At 44.7% G+C, this 19,191-nt stretch overlaps 1 protein-coding gene across 1 annotated transcript in view; it reads right to left on the reverse strand.

The window, feature by feature from the left end:
• Nucleotides 1-18,960, reverse strand: part of LOC119386618 (uncharacterized) — a 74,031-nt gene extending 55,071 nt beyond the window's left edge. Inside the window, exons 1-5 of the mRNA XM_037653903.2 lie at nt 18,693-18,960; nt 17,184-17,294; nt 12,810-12,938; nt 10,677-10,763; nt 1,759-1,912 (exon numbers count right to left, since the gene is read on the reverse strand). Coding sequence (XP_037509831.1) covers nt 1,759-1,912; nt 10,677-10,763; nt 12,810-12,938; nt 17,184-17,294; nt 18,693-18,947 — 736 coding nt within the window. The 5' untranslated portion in view covers nt 18,948-18,960. The remainder of the gene's footprint in view (nt 1-1,758; nt 1,913-10,676; nt 10,764-12,809; nt 12,939-17,183; nt 17,295-18,692) is intronic.
• Between the last annotated feature and the right edge of the window lie 231 nt (nt 18,961-19,191).

A 19,191-nucleotide genomic window follows, 5' to 3' on the forward strand; every position in this document is an offset into this window, starting at 1 on the left:
ATGTTGAACTACTTTGTGATCTCATCCGGATGTGAGAAATCCAAGTTTTATTGTATTGTTTCCAAAATTGGAATTTTGCCGCATCTATGCTCATCCACCCCAATACGTACGCATGTCAGATAATAATGAAAATATTTTCATCTTTGAAGGGCCTTAAAAATGCAATATTCAATTTTGAGGGTTTTCAAGGACCTGCGCACAGCCTATCTCGGCAGGGGGCCTGGGAACTACAGCAGCATATGTAACCGGAGCAGCGACAAGATTCGCTGGTGGCCAGCAATGCATCAACAATCTCTCCTTGAATGGCGTTATGTAGGGAATGTGGCAGGGTAACGCCGGCTCCTAAATGAAGGGTACCAGGGACAGATGTCGTGTGGCTTCTCTGCGGACAATGGCCTCAATGTGCGTTATCAGTGACGCTTGTTCGGCGGCAGTGGTCAGGCTGGAGTGAGGTCACACCGGATGCAGGAGGACACCACGTCAAATCTTGCCATTTGCATAATCTGTTGTCACTATGGCATAGGCTAATGACAATGATAATGGAGTGCGGGTTCTTGGGCGGGAGTAATTGAAAGGCATCATCATCAATCCTTTTCATGTTGTCTTAAATTTTTTCTACTTCAGTTATGACAAAGTTTGTGCATCTGCCCAGATCGACATCCTTTACGTAACTGGTGAAAGTTTCACCTGCGTACGGTGCGCACGAGCTGCTTCGCTCAGATTTAGTACGGTGGGTCAATCAAATACTTCCGTTAAAAATGTCTGGAATACCAACCATCTCTGGAAATCCGCTTCATGGTTCTTCAGTCAGAGACTCGCCACACTTGCAAGATGGAACACTACGTTGGTTAACTTGGTCGAGTCATCGTGCTTGTTACAAACAGTCGCCAATCCCTAAGATTAACGCCGAGTGTCATGGTCATGAGCCCTGCTGAAGATGATACGGTCAAACCTCGTTCATTCGATTTGCATAATTTGAATCATAGGGTAATTCGAACTGGTACGTTGGTCCCGGAAAAGTAGCATGTATTTGAATAGAGAAAAACTCTCAATAACTTGAACATATGAAACGCATGCCACGATTAATTCAAACAAGATTTTTCGTCCGCCAACTCCCTTTTGTGCAATCCCAATCTGAATGACAAAGTTTGATGCGACACTAGCTGCCGCAACTTTGCAAGCGCGTAACCATGTGCTCATTCCACGTACACTGGAAGGCGCCATGTTTGAAGCAGCTGGTGAAAATCATGTGGCCATACTTCATGTGCCGCTACGTGACGTCTCACGCCACTCAGGCCACTAAATCTTTTAGCACAGACATTCAAATTGTGTAATTGTTCTTTTCTGATATAGAACTGATAAATATCTGTTCTTGGAGCCCCTCCTTTTTAACAAAAAATGGCCTCTGAAGAGCTGCATCACACAATCGTTGCCCACCTCAAGCTTTCTTGAAGGGTTACCTCTTTCTTCATGTAACAGTATTTTTTAGTCACCCTGTAAAGGAGGTTTAGATAACGCAGTGTTGATGACCAGTTGTATGAAACGCTAAGCAGTCTTTCAGCTTGAGCCTCTGTTGCATGCTCAATGCCACAGCCTTTGCTAAATTAGACAACGACGTTTGCCATAAGCATACATTCCTTATGTGCTGAAACTAAGTTTTTCATTTACTCGTACAACTTCTGATGATTCTCTAACCTCGTGTCTGTTGCATCACGCTTCGACTATAGCCTATGACAATGGGTATCAAATAAAGAGTACCTGTCACCCTGACAGGCAGCAGCCAGGCTGACTCCTGCCAATCAGTCAGTAGGACCTCCAAGTCAACCAGCAAGGCAGCGTTGGGCACACGAGAGAGCACTTCCTCATAGCTGTCCTTCTCTGACGAGGATGGTTGACCCTTACTGGGCTTGGGCTGCATGCAAGTCATTGCCAAGACTGCAAGTCAGAAGGTGGAATACAACAGCCAACTGCTCTGCAAGTGAACACATGAAGCAGACGCCCACACACGACTGAAGAGCAACTGTAGTTTCTCTGGAAATGAACAGCAGTTCTCCACTCAGTTAACCAAAATCAAGGTTCATACTTGCAGCAAGTTTAATATAGAGGAATGTAGAGAATGCACTCCCCAAATAGGATCTACAGTAAAATCCCGAGCAAGCCCCCCCCCCCCCCCTACGGTGGATTTGGAGGGGGGGCCCTTGCTCGGTTGCAGATCAAAATTCAAGATGGTGGCAAAAACGTCGTTAAGAATAAATAATGCACACCCTTGCTTCCAATGGAATGCTTTAATAAATGCACATACATTCACTGTTATTCAACCTAATCGGGCAAATAAAGACACTGAATGAAACAGTGAAAATGGCGGGAGGGGAGGAGCTTGCTCGGGTAGGGGCGCTTGCTTGAAATTTTATGGCAGTTAGGCATGATGGAACCAGTGACAGCAAAACAACCGCAGCCGACTGCAATCATTACCAAGTAAGTGATAAACATTACGTACTTGTGCAAGTAAGGTCACCAAGTTAGGAATGCGCATGATTAACAATGCTGCATGCAAAACACTGGCCTAACACAGTGATGTTCTTTAATGTATGGGTATGGCTACGCGATAATGTTAAAATGACGCTTCTGATCACTAATATATAACTTCTCGGAGTCGCACACCTGCATTACTGCTACCTACACAACAAATTCATGCAGGTGCTCTGCATAAAATGGGCGCCTAACACTTGTGTTGAACCAATGTGTAATGGCATCGAAATTTCAGATGCTGCACTGAATCTTGCTCAAATTTTTGGACACGATGCACATTCAATATCACAGATTGGAAAATGTGGTGGCCTTGAAAAAAGAGTTCTGTAAGTCAGGTTGTCATCATGCTTCTAATTTTAATATGACATATTTTGCAGCATCTTGAGTTTTTATTTTTTTGAAGCTTCTGAGAAGGGGTTTTACACAGAGGGCTGTGCTGCTTTCATACATTTGTACATTTGTACATTTGTACAGCTTCATACGTTTGTTCGCTGACGACTGCACGTTATACCGCAATATTATAACTCGCACAGATCATCTGGTACTACAACAGGATCTTGATATAATCACATTCTGATGCTCAAAGTGGCAGATGAGGGGTTAACGCTGAGAAATGCAAACTAATGGCGTTCAGCCGAAAGCAGTCAAACTCAACTAACAAATACTCTCTTAACAATAAACCTATATTGGCAACGAGCCTCTAGAAGTACTCTGGCATTAACTTCACTTCTAATTTATCCTGGTCAACACACATTGAAAAAATTACTGCCACAGCATCACGCACACTCCGATACCTGAAACGTAATCTTCATGCACGAAAACTAGCATATCAGACATTTGTTTGTCCACAACTCGAATATGCATCCTACATCTGGTCACCTAACCAAGCATATCTCATCTACTTACTAGAATCTGCGCAAAACCGCACTGCACGTTTCATCGCTCATGACTACAATCGCTACTCCAGTGTGACTAACATGAAGGCTTTGTTATCACTACCATCCCTGGAATTATGCAGGAAGATAGCCATTCTATGTTTATTCCATAAGGTAATCTACAGCTTGCCACTATCAACGCTCATCACATATCTCGCAGGCTTCATAATCAGCATAGTTTTGCTCGTCTCTTCGGCGGCATCCAAGCCTTTCACACATCTGTGCTAACACGTGCCGTAATTCAACGGAATGACCTCCCTCATGATGTAGTGGCCATTCATGATCACGCGGTGTTTAGGAATAAAACACTAACTACAGTCGATCCCGGATATATCGAACTCGAAGGGGACCGCGAAGTAGTTCGATATATCGATACAGTAAAACCTCGTTATAACGAAGTTGAAGGGGGAGTCGTAATTACTTCGTTATAACCATTAGTTCGTTATAGCCAATATCCATTTCTACCGACAATTAGCACGCAAGAGAGGATGTACTGACCACCAAATCCCACAGCAGTCCGCCACGCAAACGAAAAACGGCCGTCGCACGGAGAAAAACTAGCAAAAGAAAAAAAAAGAAAGAACAGCAAAGAACTGCTACTTTATTCCCGTCAAACTCGGCACACCAGCTGGCGGCTCACTTAGCAGAAAAATAGTCCTTAATAGACTTCTGCCATGTCTTCCTCAGACGGATGATGGCTTTTTCGGCCGCTGCCGCTATGTCGAGTCCGTCCTCGCCGTCATCGTGAGCGCCGAAGAAGCGGCGCAGCAGGTCTGCCGCATCCAGCGCTTGCGCGGACGTCGGAACATCGGGTTCACCAACTCCGGGCTGTCGTCGACACATTCGTCACTGTCGTCATTCACCACCCCTGTCACCGTGCGCACAATTTCAGCCTCCGTCAGCTCTTCGGTTGTCACCGCGTCAGCATCGGCACTGACGTACACGCAGAAAGTGTCGCAGTCGGGCACAACTCCGGCGTCAAGGAGAGCGTCCCACGACGCCAGGTCTTGGTCACCCGCGGCACCCTCATTGGCGGCAGCACCGATATCTTCGCTGTCACCGCCGCTGTTGACGCCAAATGAGGCATGCCGGAAGCAGTTGGCGATCGTGCTTGCTGTTAGACATCCAAGCAGCCTGTAGCATCTCGATCGCCATGTAGAGGTCGATTGTAGTCTCGCGCTTCATGCTCATACTGAGTAGAATTCGGTCGATTACATGCTTGCGGTACCGTGCTCAACGCTACGCCGAAATCTTCGGCAACTTTTTTCTTCTTGACGCCGGACTCGACGGCTTTCAACATAGCCGCCTTCTGCTCGATTGTAATCGTTCTGCGCTTTCGTTTGCCGTTGCCGTCGTCCATCTCCTGTCTAGCGGCGGGAACCGAGAGAGACGCTGTTCTGATGCACACGCAGCGAACGACAAGCAACAAGGCCCGCGCGGCCGCGCGGTCGCCGCGTCGCCGTCCACGCGCGCAACAGGAGAGCGGGCGGGTCCACGAGTTCCGCGGGAGAGGGGAGGCCGGGTGACGTGCGCGGGTGGGTCCACGAGTTTCAGTGGAAGGGGAGGCAGGCAGACGCGCACCCTCGCGCGTGTTGGCAGGCGGCTCCTCGGGAGCGCGAGTTTTGAATTACCGCATCCGTGATGGGACGTAAACCGTCGCGCGCTATAAGACATTGACATGCCGGCTACCAAAATGGTCAGTAAATGCTCGGTGGGGAAAAAAAAAAGGTTCGTTATATCCATTGCGAGGAAATTTTAGCTTCGTTAAAACGAGGTTTTAAATACATGGGCGTCTATGGGAATTTCAAGGGGAATTACGATTGCTTCGTTATATCCATTAGTTCGTTATATCCCACTTCGTTATAACGAGCTTCTACTGTAATTCGAAATACGAAATATGCGTATTTAGGGCTTTAATTAAAGCACTGCAGGCCTCGACACAGTTTTCTGAAATCGTAAAAAGCGCGAACATAACGATTCGCTCACATATGCTAAAGAACAAGGAGAGAGCTACTTATTTTGCAAGTTAGCGCACTTTATTTCGCATGCAAATAGTCCATAAACTTGTCTTGCTTCTTGCGCGCCATGAATTTATCAAGTCATCGTCAATATCATTGAAGCTTTCCAGATAAGTAAATTCAACACCTTCGGCCACAACAGCTGTGATCGACGCTGAACGCTGATGCGAGCTCTGCAGCACGGTAAAGGGTTTAGCGGTGGCAGCGGCGGCTGGCATCTTCAAACCGCATGGGTCCATTTCCGCAGCACCGGCAAAGTCAGCTATAATCTCGGCGTCGATGCAATCGGAAACAGCTGCATCGTTATCTGCACCGATAAATTCACTCGCTGTGCTCCCGTCCGATACGGCGCCCGGAAACGCTAATAAGTCGCAAAATTCACTGACGCACCATACGCCGTAGACCGCGCTCCCAGTCGTCACCTCGCACCAAGGCCCGTAAGGAAACAGTGCACGACGGTGCTTTACTTGACGTTGTTCCAAGCACCGGTCATCATTTTTATCGCTACGAGCGGGACAATGTTTAGTTCGACTCCCGAATGATGATTTATCAAGAACGGAGCGAGAAGTACACATGCCACAAGAGACAACGCTAACAACGCTGCACGAAGAAACATTTCTCCACGGTCGACATGTTGGCGATACCGATGGCACTTGTGGCTTTGTAGAAGGCAGCCGCTACTTTGGCGAGAAATGCGAAAAAAGCGTAGCCTCTGAGATCTGCATTTTAAAACCAAAAACACTAGAAATATGTCACGAGGTTGCAGATCTCGAAGGCCATGCTTTGCAGGCCCGCATGCCATCGTGCGCGAACAGACAAGGAAGGGAATGCAAACATTACAACAAAGCTGCCAAGTCACTTCGAATTCTCATTTTGGTGCCCTCGGCAATCAGCCTCTTGGAAAAACACTAGCCCATGCAGTAGAACCTGCGGATCGCACGTCAAATATGCCGGTGAACTGACAAGCGCTGTGCAACGAACTAGAGCAACGCAATTTCGTCACCTGCGCGCGACGAGGGACTGGAACTTATAAGAATGCGGCCGAAAAATGATGAATATTTGTTAGGAAAAATGCATTTTCTGGGCTTCGGCGCGGGGCAGCGTTCGATATAGAGGTTGTTTCGCTGTGCGGGAGTTCGATATACGCGCACACCAGCCCCATACTTTTGCATGGGAAATTCAAGGGGATTTCTCAACTGTTCGATATAGCCAATAATTTGATGTATCCGAGTTCGATATATCCGGGATCGACTGTATTTATGACTGTGTCTATAAAACACAGATCTCTTGAAATCGTGTTTATATGTTGTATAATGACAAAATGTTGACACGTTCAAATATATATAACACATACTAAGCGTTTTATTATTACATCTATGTTATCTATGTTATCATAGCTGTGATAACATAGCTACATCTATGTTATCTCTCACACTTTGACATTGTATAATGCCAGATTTTTTTAATTCCTTTTGTTTGTTATGTGCTCTTGCTAAAAATTATTGTATACTGTAGTCGCCCTCACATAATACTCCTACACAAAGCCTGTGAGGTACTTGTAAATCAATAAATAAATAAATCCAATCTTCAACGACGCATTTGAAGCTGGTTGGGTAAGACTGAAGCACAGCGTTGGCAGGAACGTTATCCCAGTCCTTTCATGTCTGAACGAAGAATGAGGAAGCATGCTTAACAGTATGGGCTTGAGATGCATAGACAGCACTGTTGTGAGGTGGTTTTAGTGGAAGTAGGCTGGCACAATATATTATCAGCCTACGGCAATGTGTGACAGATTTTGTGGAAGAGAGAGAGACAACCATTGGTATGCAAGGTGAAGAAGGTTGGCTTGTGGTTTGAGTAGCAATGAGCTAGAGAGGTGCACGTATAATAATAATAATAATAATGAAAAAAAATCAAGCACGGATTGAAGTATGTTAATATGGTTACGCTGGTAAGAATCTCAGAGTGCACACACGTTTTCAAGTTAATGCCTGAGTAGGGAATAATACGTTACAGGTTTGACAGTACTGGGACGGTAGTAGCTGGATATTATGGCAAAGAAAAATAAGAACGTGATTAGCTGCATTTCTTCTGTTAAGCTACGTGCACAGGCCAAGATGGATAAGGATTCAGCTTAATTCGCACGTACTTGTATGTGCTAAAAGAAGGTCACAGAGTCAGGGATAATAAAATTGTGAGTATGGTAGGTCTGCTTCGGCAATGAAGGGAAGAGAGGACTCTTTCTTGAGTCTTCAAAGTCATTAACAGAGTTCGGACACCAAAATTGGATGGTAACCTGACATCACGCTGACTACAGTATGAGCTTTGCATGCTTACAAGGAATGCTGTGACGAATTTAGATGTACACAAACGACTGAAAGACAAGTTATTCGAATTTTGAAGTCTAGAAACGAGGTATGGCTTTTGTCCAGGACTTACTGCGATAACCATAAGCGAAAACGTCAAACAGAGCAGTAAAAGGTGTGACATCGGAGATGTGTACGGACACATCACGACTGCGATCAAGTGTAGTACGAAAACATTTCAGCGTCCGATGCCAACAGGTAAAAAACAAAATGCTTTTCCAGCTCCACTTGCTCACGTCCAAGTGGACGCTCATGGTCGGATTCCTTTGACGCCGATAGGAACGATGAACCGGTCTTGCTGCCGGAAGACGCAGCTGCACGTTTCGGTAGAACTGCTGGCACAAAGAGGAGGCACACGTGTGAAATGTAGCAGACGGCTAGTCAGTTTGCAGACGCCACAACTTTGGTACTCATTGTCACTTTGCTGTCACGTGATTACTCAACTATGTCGTCACACAAAGGTTTTCTACCTCTTGGCAGGAGTTTTTAAAATCTTCATCTGAAACTTTTGTTGTGTAGACTCCTTTAACTACTTGCAGCACTAAGCTACCATGAGTTCACACTGGAGTGACAGAACACATACCTGCCAAGTTTGGAGAAACGGAATGCGGGAGATCTACTCAACGGGGGGGGGGGGGTTACTGCGATAGCAATTATATGGTCACTCTCAGCGGGATGTTGCGGTCGCCACTGATCTGTACAGAGTCCAAACTGATAACATCGCTTACGCATCGTCTGTTTCACGTGCGAGTCAAAGCGCGCTAGCGCTACGGACGAACGCGGTTGAAGCAGAGATGAAACGACCCGGCCGTCACCGTCGCGCAAAGGGCACATGCGATAACATCGCTCCGCGTGCGAGGCCTGTCGCCACTTGCTTACCGGTTATTTCGTCGGGCAATATTTTGTGTGTACACAAACGCATCATCTACGAAATATTAACGGCTGATATAACCTATAACACATTTAGGATGTGACTAGATGTGGCCAGACAACTTTGCTCATGTGGCCAGACAAAACACTGGACGCGCGGGGCAAAACTGGATTTCCGGGAGATTTCTCTATGACCCGTACAACCGGGAGAAACGTTCAAAATCCGGGAGTCTCCCGGGTAATCCGGCAGACTTGGCAGGTATGCAGAACATCATACTTGGAAGGGTAGCGCTAGTGGACACAGACTAAAGGAAGACACACGGACACACAGACGCACTGTGTGTCCATGCGTCTTCCTTCAGTTCGTGTCCACTAGCACTACCCTTCCAAGTATGAATTTCCAACTCGCCCAAGAAACAGCACTCCTAAGAACATCATTATTGTTGTAAAATAGGGTGGTAAGTACGCAGCTGTCTGCAGATGGCGGCACTGTCCAATTAATGTTATTTGGGAGTTTGTTAATTTAGGTAAGAAGGAGCAGGGGGCCCGAGAACTACACCAGCAAGAGTACTACAGTAAAAGCTCGTTAATTCATATTTCACGGGAGCGGAAAAAAATGGCCGAATTAACTGAATGCCGTATCATTGAAAGTACCAAGAGAACAATAAACAAGTATCTATTACATCAATGCATTTTCATTTCTGTGATGAATACATAAATTCAGTACTTCTCTTGCATAAGAGCAGTGCATAAAGCCACAATTTTGGCCATTCGTGATTTCGTTCACAATGAGACCACGGCTCAAGACCCCCATGGCTTAAGCTGAAACATGCTCTGAACCCATCCCTTATTACGTACTGCCACCGCCAACGCTGCCACGTGCACGTGACGATAATTTTTTCGTCGGAAAAATGGCCGGCAACTCATCATTTGTCCATCACAATGTGGCAAGTGAGTTTTATGCCGGCATGCGAACCGTGGCTGAAGTTTTGAGTTTTGTGACATTGCGTGTGCATTGCCTGAAGTCAAAACGACGCTACTGAGTGCTGCATCTGCTGAGGCGAAACCGTGATTGCTAAAGACACGATCATAGCATCTGTGTTGAAGGGATGCGTGCAGCCTATGTACAGAGTTCAAATGAAACTGCTAAGCACTGCATCTGCTGCTAACTAAACCTGGCTTGCTAATGCACAATCATGGATAGCGACTACGCAGTTCTGAAGGCATGCAGCAAAAATGAAACTAGATTGTGGCAGCTTTGACTCAAGTCGCTATCGACGTGATCTTAGATTGCGTCCAAGCAGTTAATGTGTGCTGAGTAAAATCGAAAACGAAACAAGCTTGCTGCAGCCACTGAAGCCTTGGTCGCCAACAGTGTGATTGTGGCAAGACTGTCAACGGCGAGGACGCCTCGCCATTGAGGCATCCTCGCGAAAATCCTCGCCAAGAATTTGATGCTATTAAACAATACATATGTTTGCCGGGACCAGAGAAAACGTCCAAATTATCCAATTTCCTAATTAACAGGGGTCAAATTAACGATGTTTTATTGTAATTGCCACAGATGGGCTGCTGGCAGTTGATCAGAAAGTTTTATATCCGGTTGAATACAAGATAACAAAGATTCAAGAGCAAATGCTTTAACAACAACCGTTTATGAATTCACTTCGAAAAGGCTTCAGCAACATAAGAAGCACAGTATTTTAATGTTGCATTCTTTGAATCTTATGGAGGATAGTGTCATACTGCTCTGGGTGGCACTCAAGGTTGTCACGTTAGAGTGGGGCAATATATGCAGCAGCTTTGTCACCACAGTGAATTGGGCTTGCATTTACAAGCAGGAATGAGCACCCAACATCTGCTAATGTTACAGTGAGCTCAGTTATTTCATAGAGTTTGAAGCAATGCTGAAAAATAGGCTAATTTAGCAGAGAAACAGCAAGGGAACAGTCAGTCACCGTGTCACTCGCTGCAGTTGGCGGACCCTCCAGTGGCTCGGACGGCAGTAGCGAACAGCCAATCTCAGGTTTCATTACGATTCCAGCCTGCAAGTAGACGTAATAGTTCCCAGTAATAAACCAGTTAGTGTGTGAAGGTTCTACAAGCTGTTCGTTTTATAATGTATTCAAGTCATGAAAAAGGCTACGAGTGCAGCGGACGTGGCATTTTTGCAGAGCTCCTTTTTTCCTGCTTTGGTTGTCATGTAGCACGACACAATGAAATTAAATGCTAGCATGTATGCTGGTGTCATGAAGGTACTGCAAAGGCGAACTGAACTCTGCATTGCCCAATGGCATTCACTCATAGTCTTACAGTTCAACTTTATACTCTGAAATACCATTTCATCAACCATCTTTCATCCCATGGTATATCCGAAGTAGATGGCAAAAGTTTGCTCCAGATGCACAAGCAGACCAGTTTGGGCACTGAGCATTGTTATCATATGTTGCTCCTGCAAGACGCGGTACATATACGATGTAACTGTTCATGTAAACTTAGCGTTTTTATTAGAACTGTGTGGGTAGTTCTGCATATGGCAAATATGGATAAAATCAGTTTAATTTTCTTGTTTAATTGAAAATTTGAATGCCAGGTATAAACATTTCACAAATAAAAATTTGAATCTATGTACAATGTGACAGATAGTGATTTAAAAAATGTTTGCATGGCCAGCACCTGCCTACATGTGATGTATCAGTACCATATTTACTCAACTGTAACGAGTCTTTTTTATGATTTTTATTGCTCAAAGTTCATTTTCACGTATTGTTTGAATACAGACAAATTCTTGATCACTTTAATCAAATAATCAAAATTATAGGTCTGAGCGAATATTCGAGCATTTCCAATGTTCGAACAAATAATTACAGTATATTCGAATTCACTTCGACACGAATTAAAATTTCTGGAATTTCGAAGTATTCAAAACAAACAAAGGGACATATTCCACTTTATGTAACCTGCCTGAAAAGGTGGTTGTGCTGAAGCGTTGGGCAGCACTGCCGTGAAACCACACATTCAGGAAGCGTCTGTGCTGCCGTGAAGCCATACTCCAAGGTTATTAAGTGCCCGTATTACCACCATCCATATTCCTCGTTTTGAAGGTTAAGAGCATGTATATATATATATGGACTAAGTAGGGCAAATTTTAAAACTTAACGTACCTTACCACTTACTGCTATTCAAATCCTGAATTTATTTCAAAATTATTCGGCACTAATTACCATTTGCTTCCATTTCACTTCAAGCCAAATAAGTGATATTCACGCAAGCCTACTAGGAAATCCCACATTTCTTAGGCATTACATCAGATTGTATCACGTGATTACCTTGAAGACCCCGTTAGGGGTGTTACATTTACAGTGATAACTTGCACGTTTACATTGCCATTAAATCCATAGACAAGCTATTCTAAGTCAGAATTTATTCTTTTGCTTGTTTCTAGTTAAAATTGACACTATTTTTGCTGTTACAAAACTCGCTGCCGTAGTACCCTGTACCATTTAACAATACAACTATATTCATCAGTGGTGTTACTGCAGTGCATTTGGTATTACCTGCCTTCAAAATGCGAAATTCTACAGTAGCTTGATGACTCAACATTGACGAGTCAAGGATTCATGAATGACAGGGCAAGCTTTTCAAGCACCTGCAAAAACACTCAACTGCGTTTCTTTTCTTCGCTTCAGTTGAGTTAGAACTCTTGTCCGCCTGCATCAAATATTTTTGAACATGCATGAGCTCTCATTCAAGGTATCCATTAATGCTAGAGACGTTCAGGGCCAGGGCATGTGCAGTCCCTAGGAAAGTGGCATTGTACACACTTTTCACAAATCAAGCGCCAGGCAGCGCCTGCACGTACCTCGTCAGTTGTACAGCATGTAGGTTTTGGCAAGTGCGCTACGTGCAATCTACGTTGGCAGCATGCATGCTGAAAGTATTGCCATGCCACTGAACCGTGATCAATATCTGATTACCTGACAAACTATTGACTCAGACACGCCCTGTACTGTCACTTGTCACACAGGGGTGTGACCACAAGTTCTTCGAATCTCTACAGGGTGCCATAAAAAGTGACATATGGAACACACCTTGAACACAACATGCTTCAGGAAGCCAGGCTGAGCAGCTGGTATCAGGAGCAGCGACGACATCTTAAGACTGCGTGCAGTCACCCAGGGTCCCTTGGGCAATCCATTCTTTAATTTGTCAAGGTGCTCCTGTCGAAATAACAAAAGCATCTGCTGACAACTGAGTGCCACTATTAAGGAGTCACTTCTATTACACTCTAAACACAAGTGTACCCTTTGGGGCATGTTTTTGCAATACGGGGGTCACAAGGCCGCTTTTGATTGCAATCAAAGTCAATCCAGATTAGCTCGATCTGGATCAAGAGCTGCTACATGGTCACATTTATTAGCAGTCAAGCCCGATTAGGATCAAGACAATGCAATCTGCTCGTCACGATCTGGCTAACAGGATCACGATTTGGCTGCTGTCTGTGCCAAACTTGACCCTGATTAGTTTGCACCATGTAGCAGCAGTGATTGTCGATTGCAATCCAGTAGTCTGATCCTGATCACAACCAAAAGTGCCCGTGTGCCACCAGTGTAACACAATAAGCATCATCTGACTTGCATGTCTCTCTTGACTTGCCCACGGTACTGTCAAGTCACGAATGACACGTGCACTATATATATCAGCATAAAAAATACTAATAGGATGGTAGTGAGCATGCAGTTTTCAAGAAATGTAAGCAGGGCAGATAATTATATTGTCGTGTGACAGAAAGGCATCCGAAGGCTGCAGCTGTTCTTAGAGTGTGCCGACATGCCAGCATACTGACCTATAGGAGAAGAGTGCAGAAATAAGCACTACAAAGAAAGACATACAACACGCAGCACATTTATAGAGAGAGGACACCTTTACCTAGAGGTGGACGTTCCTAGGTGGCACTGATACAAACATGGGCTTGATTAGTGGTTTTTTTTGTGGCGCAAGGGCCAGGTCTGGACAGAGTGCCATGTCTTCTGATGTGGTGTTAGCGTTGACCAATGCTTTTCGTGATGGGATGCAATTTGGCTGTAAAGAGGCCTAAAATTGCACACTATATAAGCGTAAAAGATATATATTGTAAATATAATGGCAGTGACACATAGTGATCTATGGGTGATGAATGAATCACAGGTTATCATGATTTCAGCAAGCGGGGACATAAATTTAGCATAACTGCCTCTTCAAGGCCTTTGAGCCCAAAGGCTGCGAGACAGGTGCTTTCATGGTACAATGGTACAACTATCGCAGCAGCAACCTCTGCTGAGAGACTACGCTATGGATTGCCAGGAAATATAATGGTAAAATTATGTATGTCTTTTAAAAATCCAAATAGTGACTCGAATTTAAACAGAGGTTCCCTGCCTATAAACATAGCAGGAGAGAGGGATTTGATGTTGGTATGACAAAAAGAAAATGCTTTCATCTATTGGCGTCAAATTCGGTACATTGCAGCAGAATATGAAGCACGTGTAGTAAGAGGCTCACCACGTTTATCACACAAGGGTGGATCACCACTGGAAAGGTATGCACGTGATCCTAAGTCAGCAAAGTGTTACTTCTGTATGGCATGTCTTTGATAACGGCGGCCAATTACTGAGATGCGACTTGACAAGATGTAGTTTTATTTTGTGTTTCCCTATCCCATGGGCACTGCCAGTAAGGCCTGAACTTCTTGCTTATGGAGAGCTTATGGTTTGTTAGAGGGACATTCTTTAATGGGTTGACAGCGTTTGACTGTATGGATGTGGCTAGCTGGTCGGCCAATACATTAGAATACAGTAGAACCCCGCTGTTATGTTCCTCACTGCTGCGTTTTCCCGGCTGTTACGTCGTTTTCCGCCGGTCCCGGCATAGCTCCCATAGGATACAATGTATTGGGAACCCCGCTGTTACGTCGTAACTGTCGGACCATTCCCGTATGATACGTCGCGAAGTGCGCTTGGAGCCGACCGAGTGACTACCAGAGAGAGCGGCCATGGTGCATTTTCACGCACTTTGGCCTCGTTTGACCGTAATATTAGCCGCATGAGAGGCGCAAGCAACAGAATCTTTCAATTGATGCAAACAAAAGCATGGCCTTCGAGATTCAAATTGCAAAGATGGCGTCTATGACGTAACTGCTCGCAAAAGCAAGGCCTTCGAGATTGGCATTTACTATTGACAAAAGCATAGCCTCTGAGATTTGTATTGCACCAACATGGCGTGTATGACGTAACTGCTAGCGAAAGCAAGGCCTTCGAGATTGGCATTCACTTCTGCCATCGCATTGGCGTAGACTCATCATCACCGTTATTTGTCGGAGAACGGGAGGAGTTCGAGCTGGTTGGAGCTCGCGTGGTCGTGCGTGCGGTTCGCGGTCGGACTCGCCGCACCGGTCGTGATTGTGTGTGCTTAGTTCTTTCATGCCTACAGCTGTTGGTGTTAAAAAAATCACATACGTTGATTACATTTCTGTGGATGAGGCCGTCCTAAGCTCCGCGTTTCTATCCATCAACTAGATCGCGGCTGAGCGCGCCAATTTTCGTGCTGCTCGTAAGAATTGAAATAAAATTCTGTACCACTAAATATTTTGCCGTTTTTTCCTGTTTTTCGGCTCTTACGTTTCCCGTCTCTTACGTTTATTTCCTACGGTCCCTTCAAAAACGTATCAGCGGGGTTCTACTGTACAGCGATACGCTAACAGGCTTCTTGAAGAAAAATTGTAGCACAAAACAACACAAGGACAAACACGGGAATGGTGCTAACTTCTAACTTCCAGTTGGAGGTTAGCGCCAGTCCCGTGTCTGTCCTTGTGTTGTTTTGTGCTACAATTTTTTTTCAAGAAGTCATGAACCAACTAGCCCATGAAAACGTTTTGCTACGCTAACAGATTGTTGTGCTTTTTGATAGTTTTCAAAGCTTGTACAACACTTAGAGAATCTGTATAGACTATTGTTCATGGTATATGTGATAATCATGCAGCAGCACCCATGCTTTGTGCATGATCGAAGTATCTGTATACTTTTTTGCCTTTCCTTCTTCCTTTTTCTTTTATTGTGTGTACTTAATCTACTGTATCAGTGCCGTTTCCTTTTTATTGTGTGCATTTATCTTTCATTGTTTAAAGACCCATGACGTTGCCATTTTTTTTCATTTACTTGCTTGTTTATGATGTTCCAATGAAGAGAACTGCCGTGTGCATATTTTCCATTTCTGTACTTTTTTATGTCATATTTGCCAAGCCCAGAGGTACAGACCCTGTCAAGCCTGATCTATGACTTTTTTGTCTGTACTCAACAAGCATCATTGTGTCATTGATGCTAAAATAAGAATCCTGGTTGATTGATAAAAAAACAAATAAAAAATACAATGTGGTATTCAGTGAGCAATGCATTCACTACAACTGCTATAAATATGAAAACAAACTTTCAATAAATGTGCAGTAGCCAGTCCTGTGGTGGGTCATCTGTCTTTCTGTCCTCGTCCAAGTAGTTGGCGGGAACCCTTTTTGCTATGTGCAACCGAGATCAGGCAAGCACAATTTTCAAGTACTCAGTGATGCTGGGGTTGTGAGTGAAGAAGGAATCTTATGCAATTATGAAAGCGTGAATGGCGATCTTGCGGCAGCAGAAGAGCTAACTGACAACAATTTTGTGTATGCTGCTGCTTAGGCGCACAAAGGAAGCAATGACGAATGCGTTGAGGAAGACAACACTGTGCTGTGTGCGAACATGCCGACATCCTCCTAAGTGCTGGATGCGGTGGACCTGCTGCACCGCTACTTCGGCGGGCACAAAGACATGGTCTTGGGATAGCAACTGCTCAGGCACGTAGGCAAGGGGGGGGCCCGGGGGGCCCGGGCCCCCCCCGAAATTTCTCCAGCCCCCTATATTTCCAGGCAACTTTTTTTTTGTTTTTGCTATGGAAAGACTGTCTTTCGAACAATTAGGCCTGGGGCCCCCCCCCCGAAAAAAAATCCTGGCTACGTGCCTGCAACTGCTGCTAAGAAGGCTGTCCTTCGATTGCGGAACATGCAGCAGTGAACCATCACAGAGTTTTTCGCACCATCTACATGAAAGGCTACGTGGCTAGCATCGAGCACAATAAAATCTGTTCTTGTGTTTTTGCGTGCGGTCACTGTTTTCCACCGTTTTTCGATTCAGACTTTACTAAGGACACAGCCACTCAGCTGCGATGAGACTACTGCACCTCCGCGACAACTTACTTGAGGTCAGTACACCCTCGCATGCAATTATTAGCCACTGGCTATATAATAATTATTCAATAATTAGTCAGTGGCTATAATGTACTAATGGTTGTAACGAAAAAATTAGGTGCCCATTTTAAGAGTAGGACAGGCACAACACATGTCCCAGAAAAAGAAGAAAAGGAATGCTCGGGAAGAAGGCTTGCTTTCCTCACAAACACACCTTGGCCCAAGTGCCGAGGCCTTTTGCAAGTGTCTCGGTGCGACGTCCAGGCACCTGTGGCCACAGCTGGAGAAATTCCCTTTGCTCTTCCTTCACTCGGTCCTGAAGCTCCTGCAAATCCAAGGGTGTAATACAAAACGCGTTGAAAAGTCTTTCTTGTGCAGGCCAACTTACTGCAGAATCATGTTAAGAACTACCAGTATGAAATCTTTACAGCCTTATACTAGGTATGTGCCGATTACTAGGTAGCCGCAGTGCAATGCCTAAATTTGTTAAACTTGCAAGAACTAGCTTACTACATCATCTTTTAACCTGAGCCTCTCAAAATGTGCCTATTGCTTTGTTTGCAAACCAGGTAGCAAGTGTATTACACTGAGGAAACTTAGAGGAGCTAGGCAACTAAGACAACCTGCATATGTGAGTGAAACTGAAGTGCAGTCCCCACCCTCACCGCCAACAAAAAGATGAGTTTGTATGAACTACCTCAGACACGACCAACTCAAACTGCCCATTCTGTTTAGCTTCCCTGCTCCTTCATATTAAACAGAAATTAGGCAAACGCAGGAGGGCTTTACAATTGCTGTTTCCTCCTGTCATCCCATGAAACTTTCGGCAGCAAATATGAATAAGTATTTCACCTTCTGCTGCCAGTCAGACTTTACTGCTAGGGTGAGTAAATATCCTGGTTAGTGTTGAAGATCCATCTACAATGACAACTTAAAAGACAGAAAATTACAAAATGCACTTGCGAGATACCTCTGTACACTGCTGAACGACACCTCAAGGTGACAAGATAAAGCTTGAAGTTTAATGCTTTGCGTGTACGTACCTATAAAGAAAGCAGCATAGTTTACATTATGCACAGAAGAAAGTGCGACGGCGTCTTGTGTACAAGCTACCTTCTGGTCAAGTCTTTTTAGAAATATTCTCAGTCAGCATTTTGTTTGGGAAGCGAAGTAGCTTGCAGTGTTATTTTACATCAACGCCGTCTTTGCAAAGTTGTCTTTCTTGCCAGCTTATAATCAGAAATAGAATATAAAAATTAATGTGACACACGTTCATTAAGCTATCTATCTAGCACTCTACATCAAGTAATGATAACTTCTCATAACCAAACATTTGTAAATGTAGACGGCCTGGGCAGTGAAGTAATTTCCATAAATGTAGCTCCTGCGTTAGCTGTGTTGCTCCAAATTTGGTATGAAATTTAGTGTCAATTTATATGAGTTATTCTGCAATTTCCAATATCTGATGGTTGTCAATGTTTCTAAGCTAAACAATAACTGTGATCCGCTGCTTTTATTAAATGGAGAGAAGTCACTGTGGACGCAAAGGGCACCAGAGCAATGCCTCAATTGTGTCAGTCAAAAGCACGTTGAAATAAAGGCTGACTAGAAAGGCACATCTGCCGTGAAACACTTTGCGACAATTATCCTTTCAGTCTTCATTTTCTTGCACCATCTAACCAATAGTAGCCCACAAAAGCAATGTTTGTAGATTCTTGCATACCATCAAGCGAACAAGCTCCTTTGGCTGGTTTGAGGCAACATCGGGCTGTTTCTGGTACCGGAGGAAGTTCATGTACTCAGAGTGCTCTGCAGCGCTGAGCCTGCTCACAAGCTTCTCATCACGACTGGCTGCCCTCTTTCTGCGCTTCACGGCCATGGCCCTTTCCCGCAGCAAGCTCTCCAGCAGGGCCTTGCTCTTCTCTTGCTCTTGTGCATAGACGAGCGAGTAGCGGTAATACTCCTCTGCAGTGAACATGGCAGCCTTCGGGAAAAGGTACCTGCATGCACCATGTTGTAGATGAAGTGCTCCACTTTTTCAGCCACAGTGCCAATCCTGTGATACGTGCAATCCTGCAGCTGAAAATATCCCAGGGAACTGGCCATACCAATCACACATAATCAAGGTGGTTTGCTAGGAAGTTGCAGCTTGATAAGAATTACCTTTTGTTCTGACAACTGGCCAGCTAGCATATAATATACGCTAGCTGGCTAGTTGTCAG

Source organism: Rhipicephalus sanguineus, chromosome 3, assembly GCF_013339695.2.
Source record: "Rhipicephalus sanguineus isolate Rsan-2018 chromosome 3, BIME_Rsan_1.4, whole genome shotgun sequence".
NCBI lineage: Eukaryota > Metazoa > Arthropoda > Arachnida > Ixodida > Ixodidae > Rhipicephalus > Rhipicephalus sanguineus.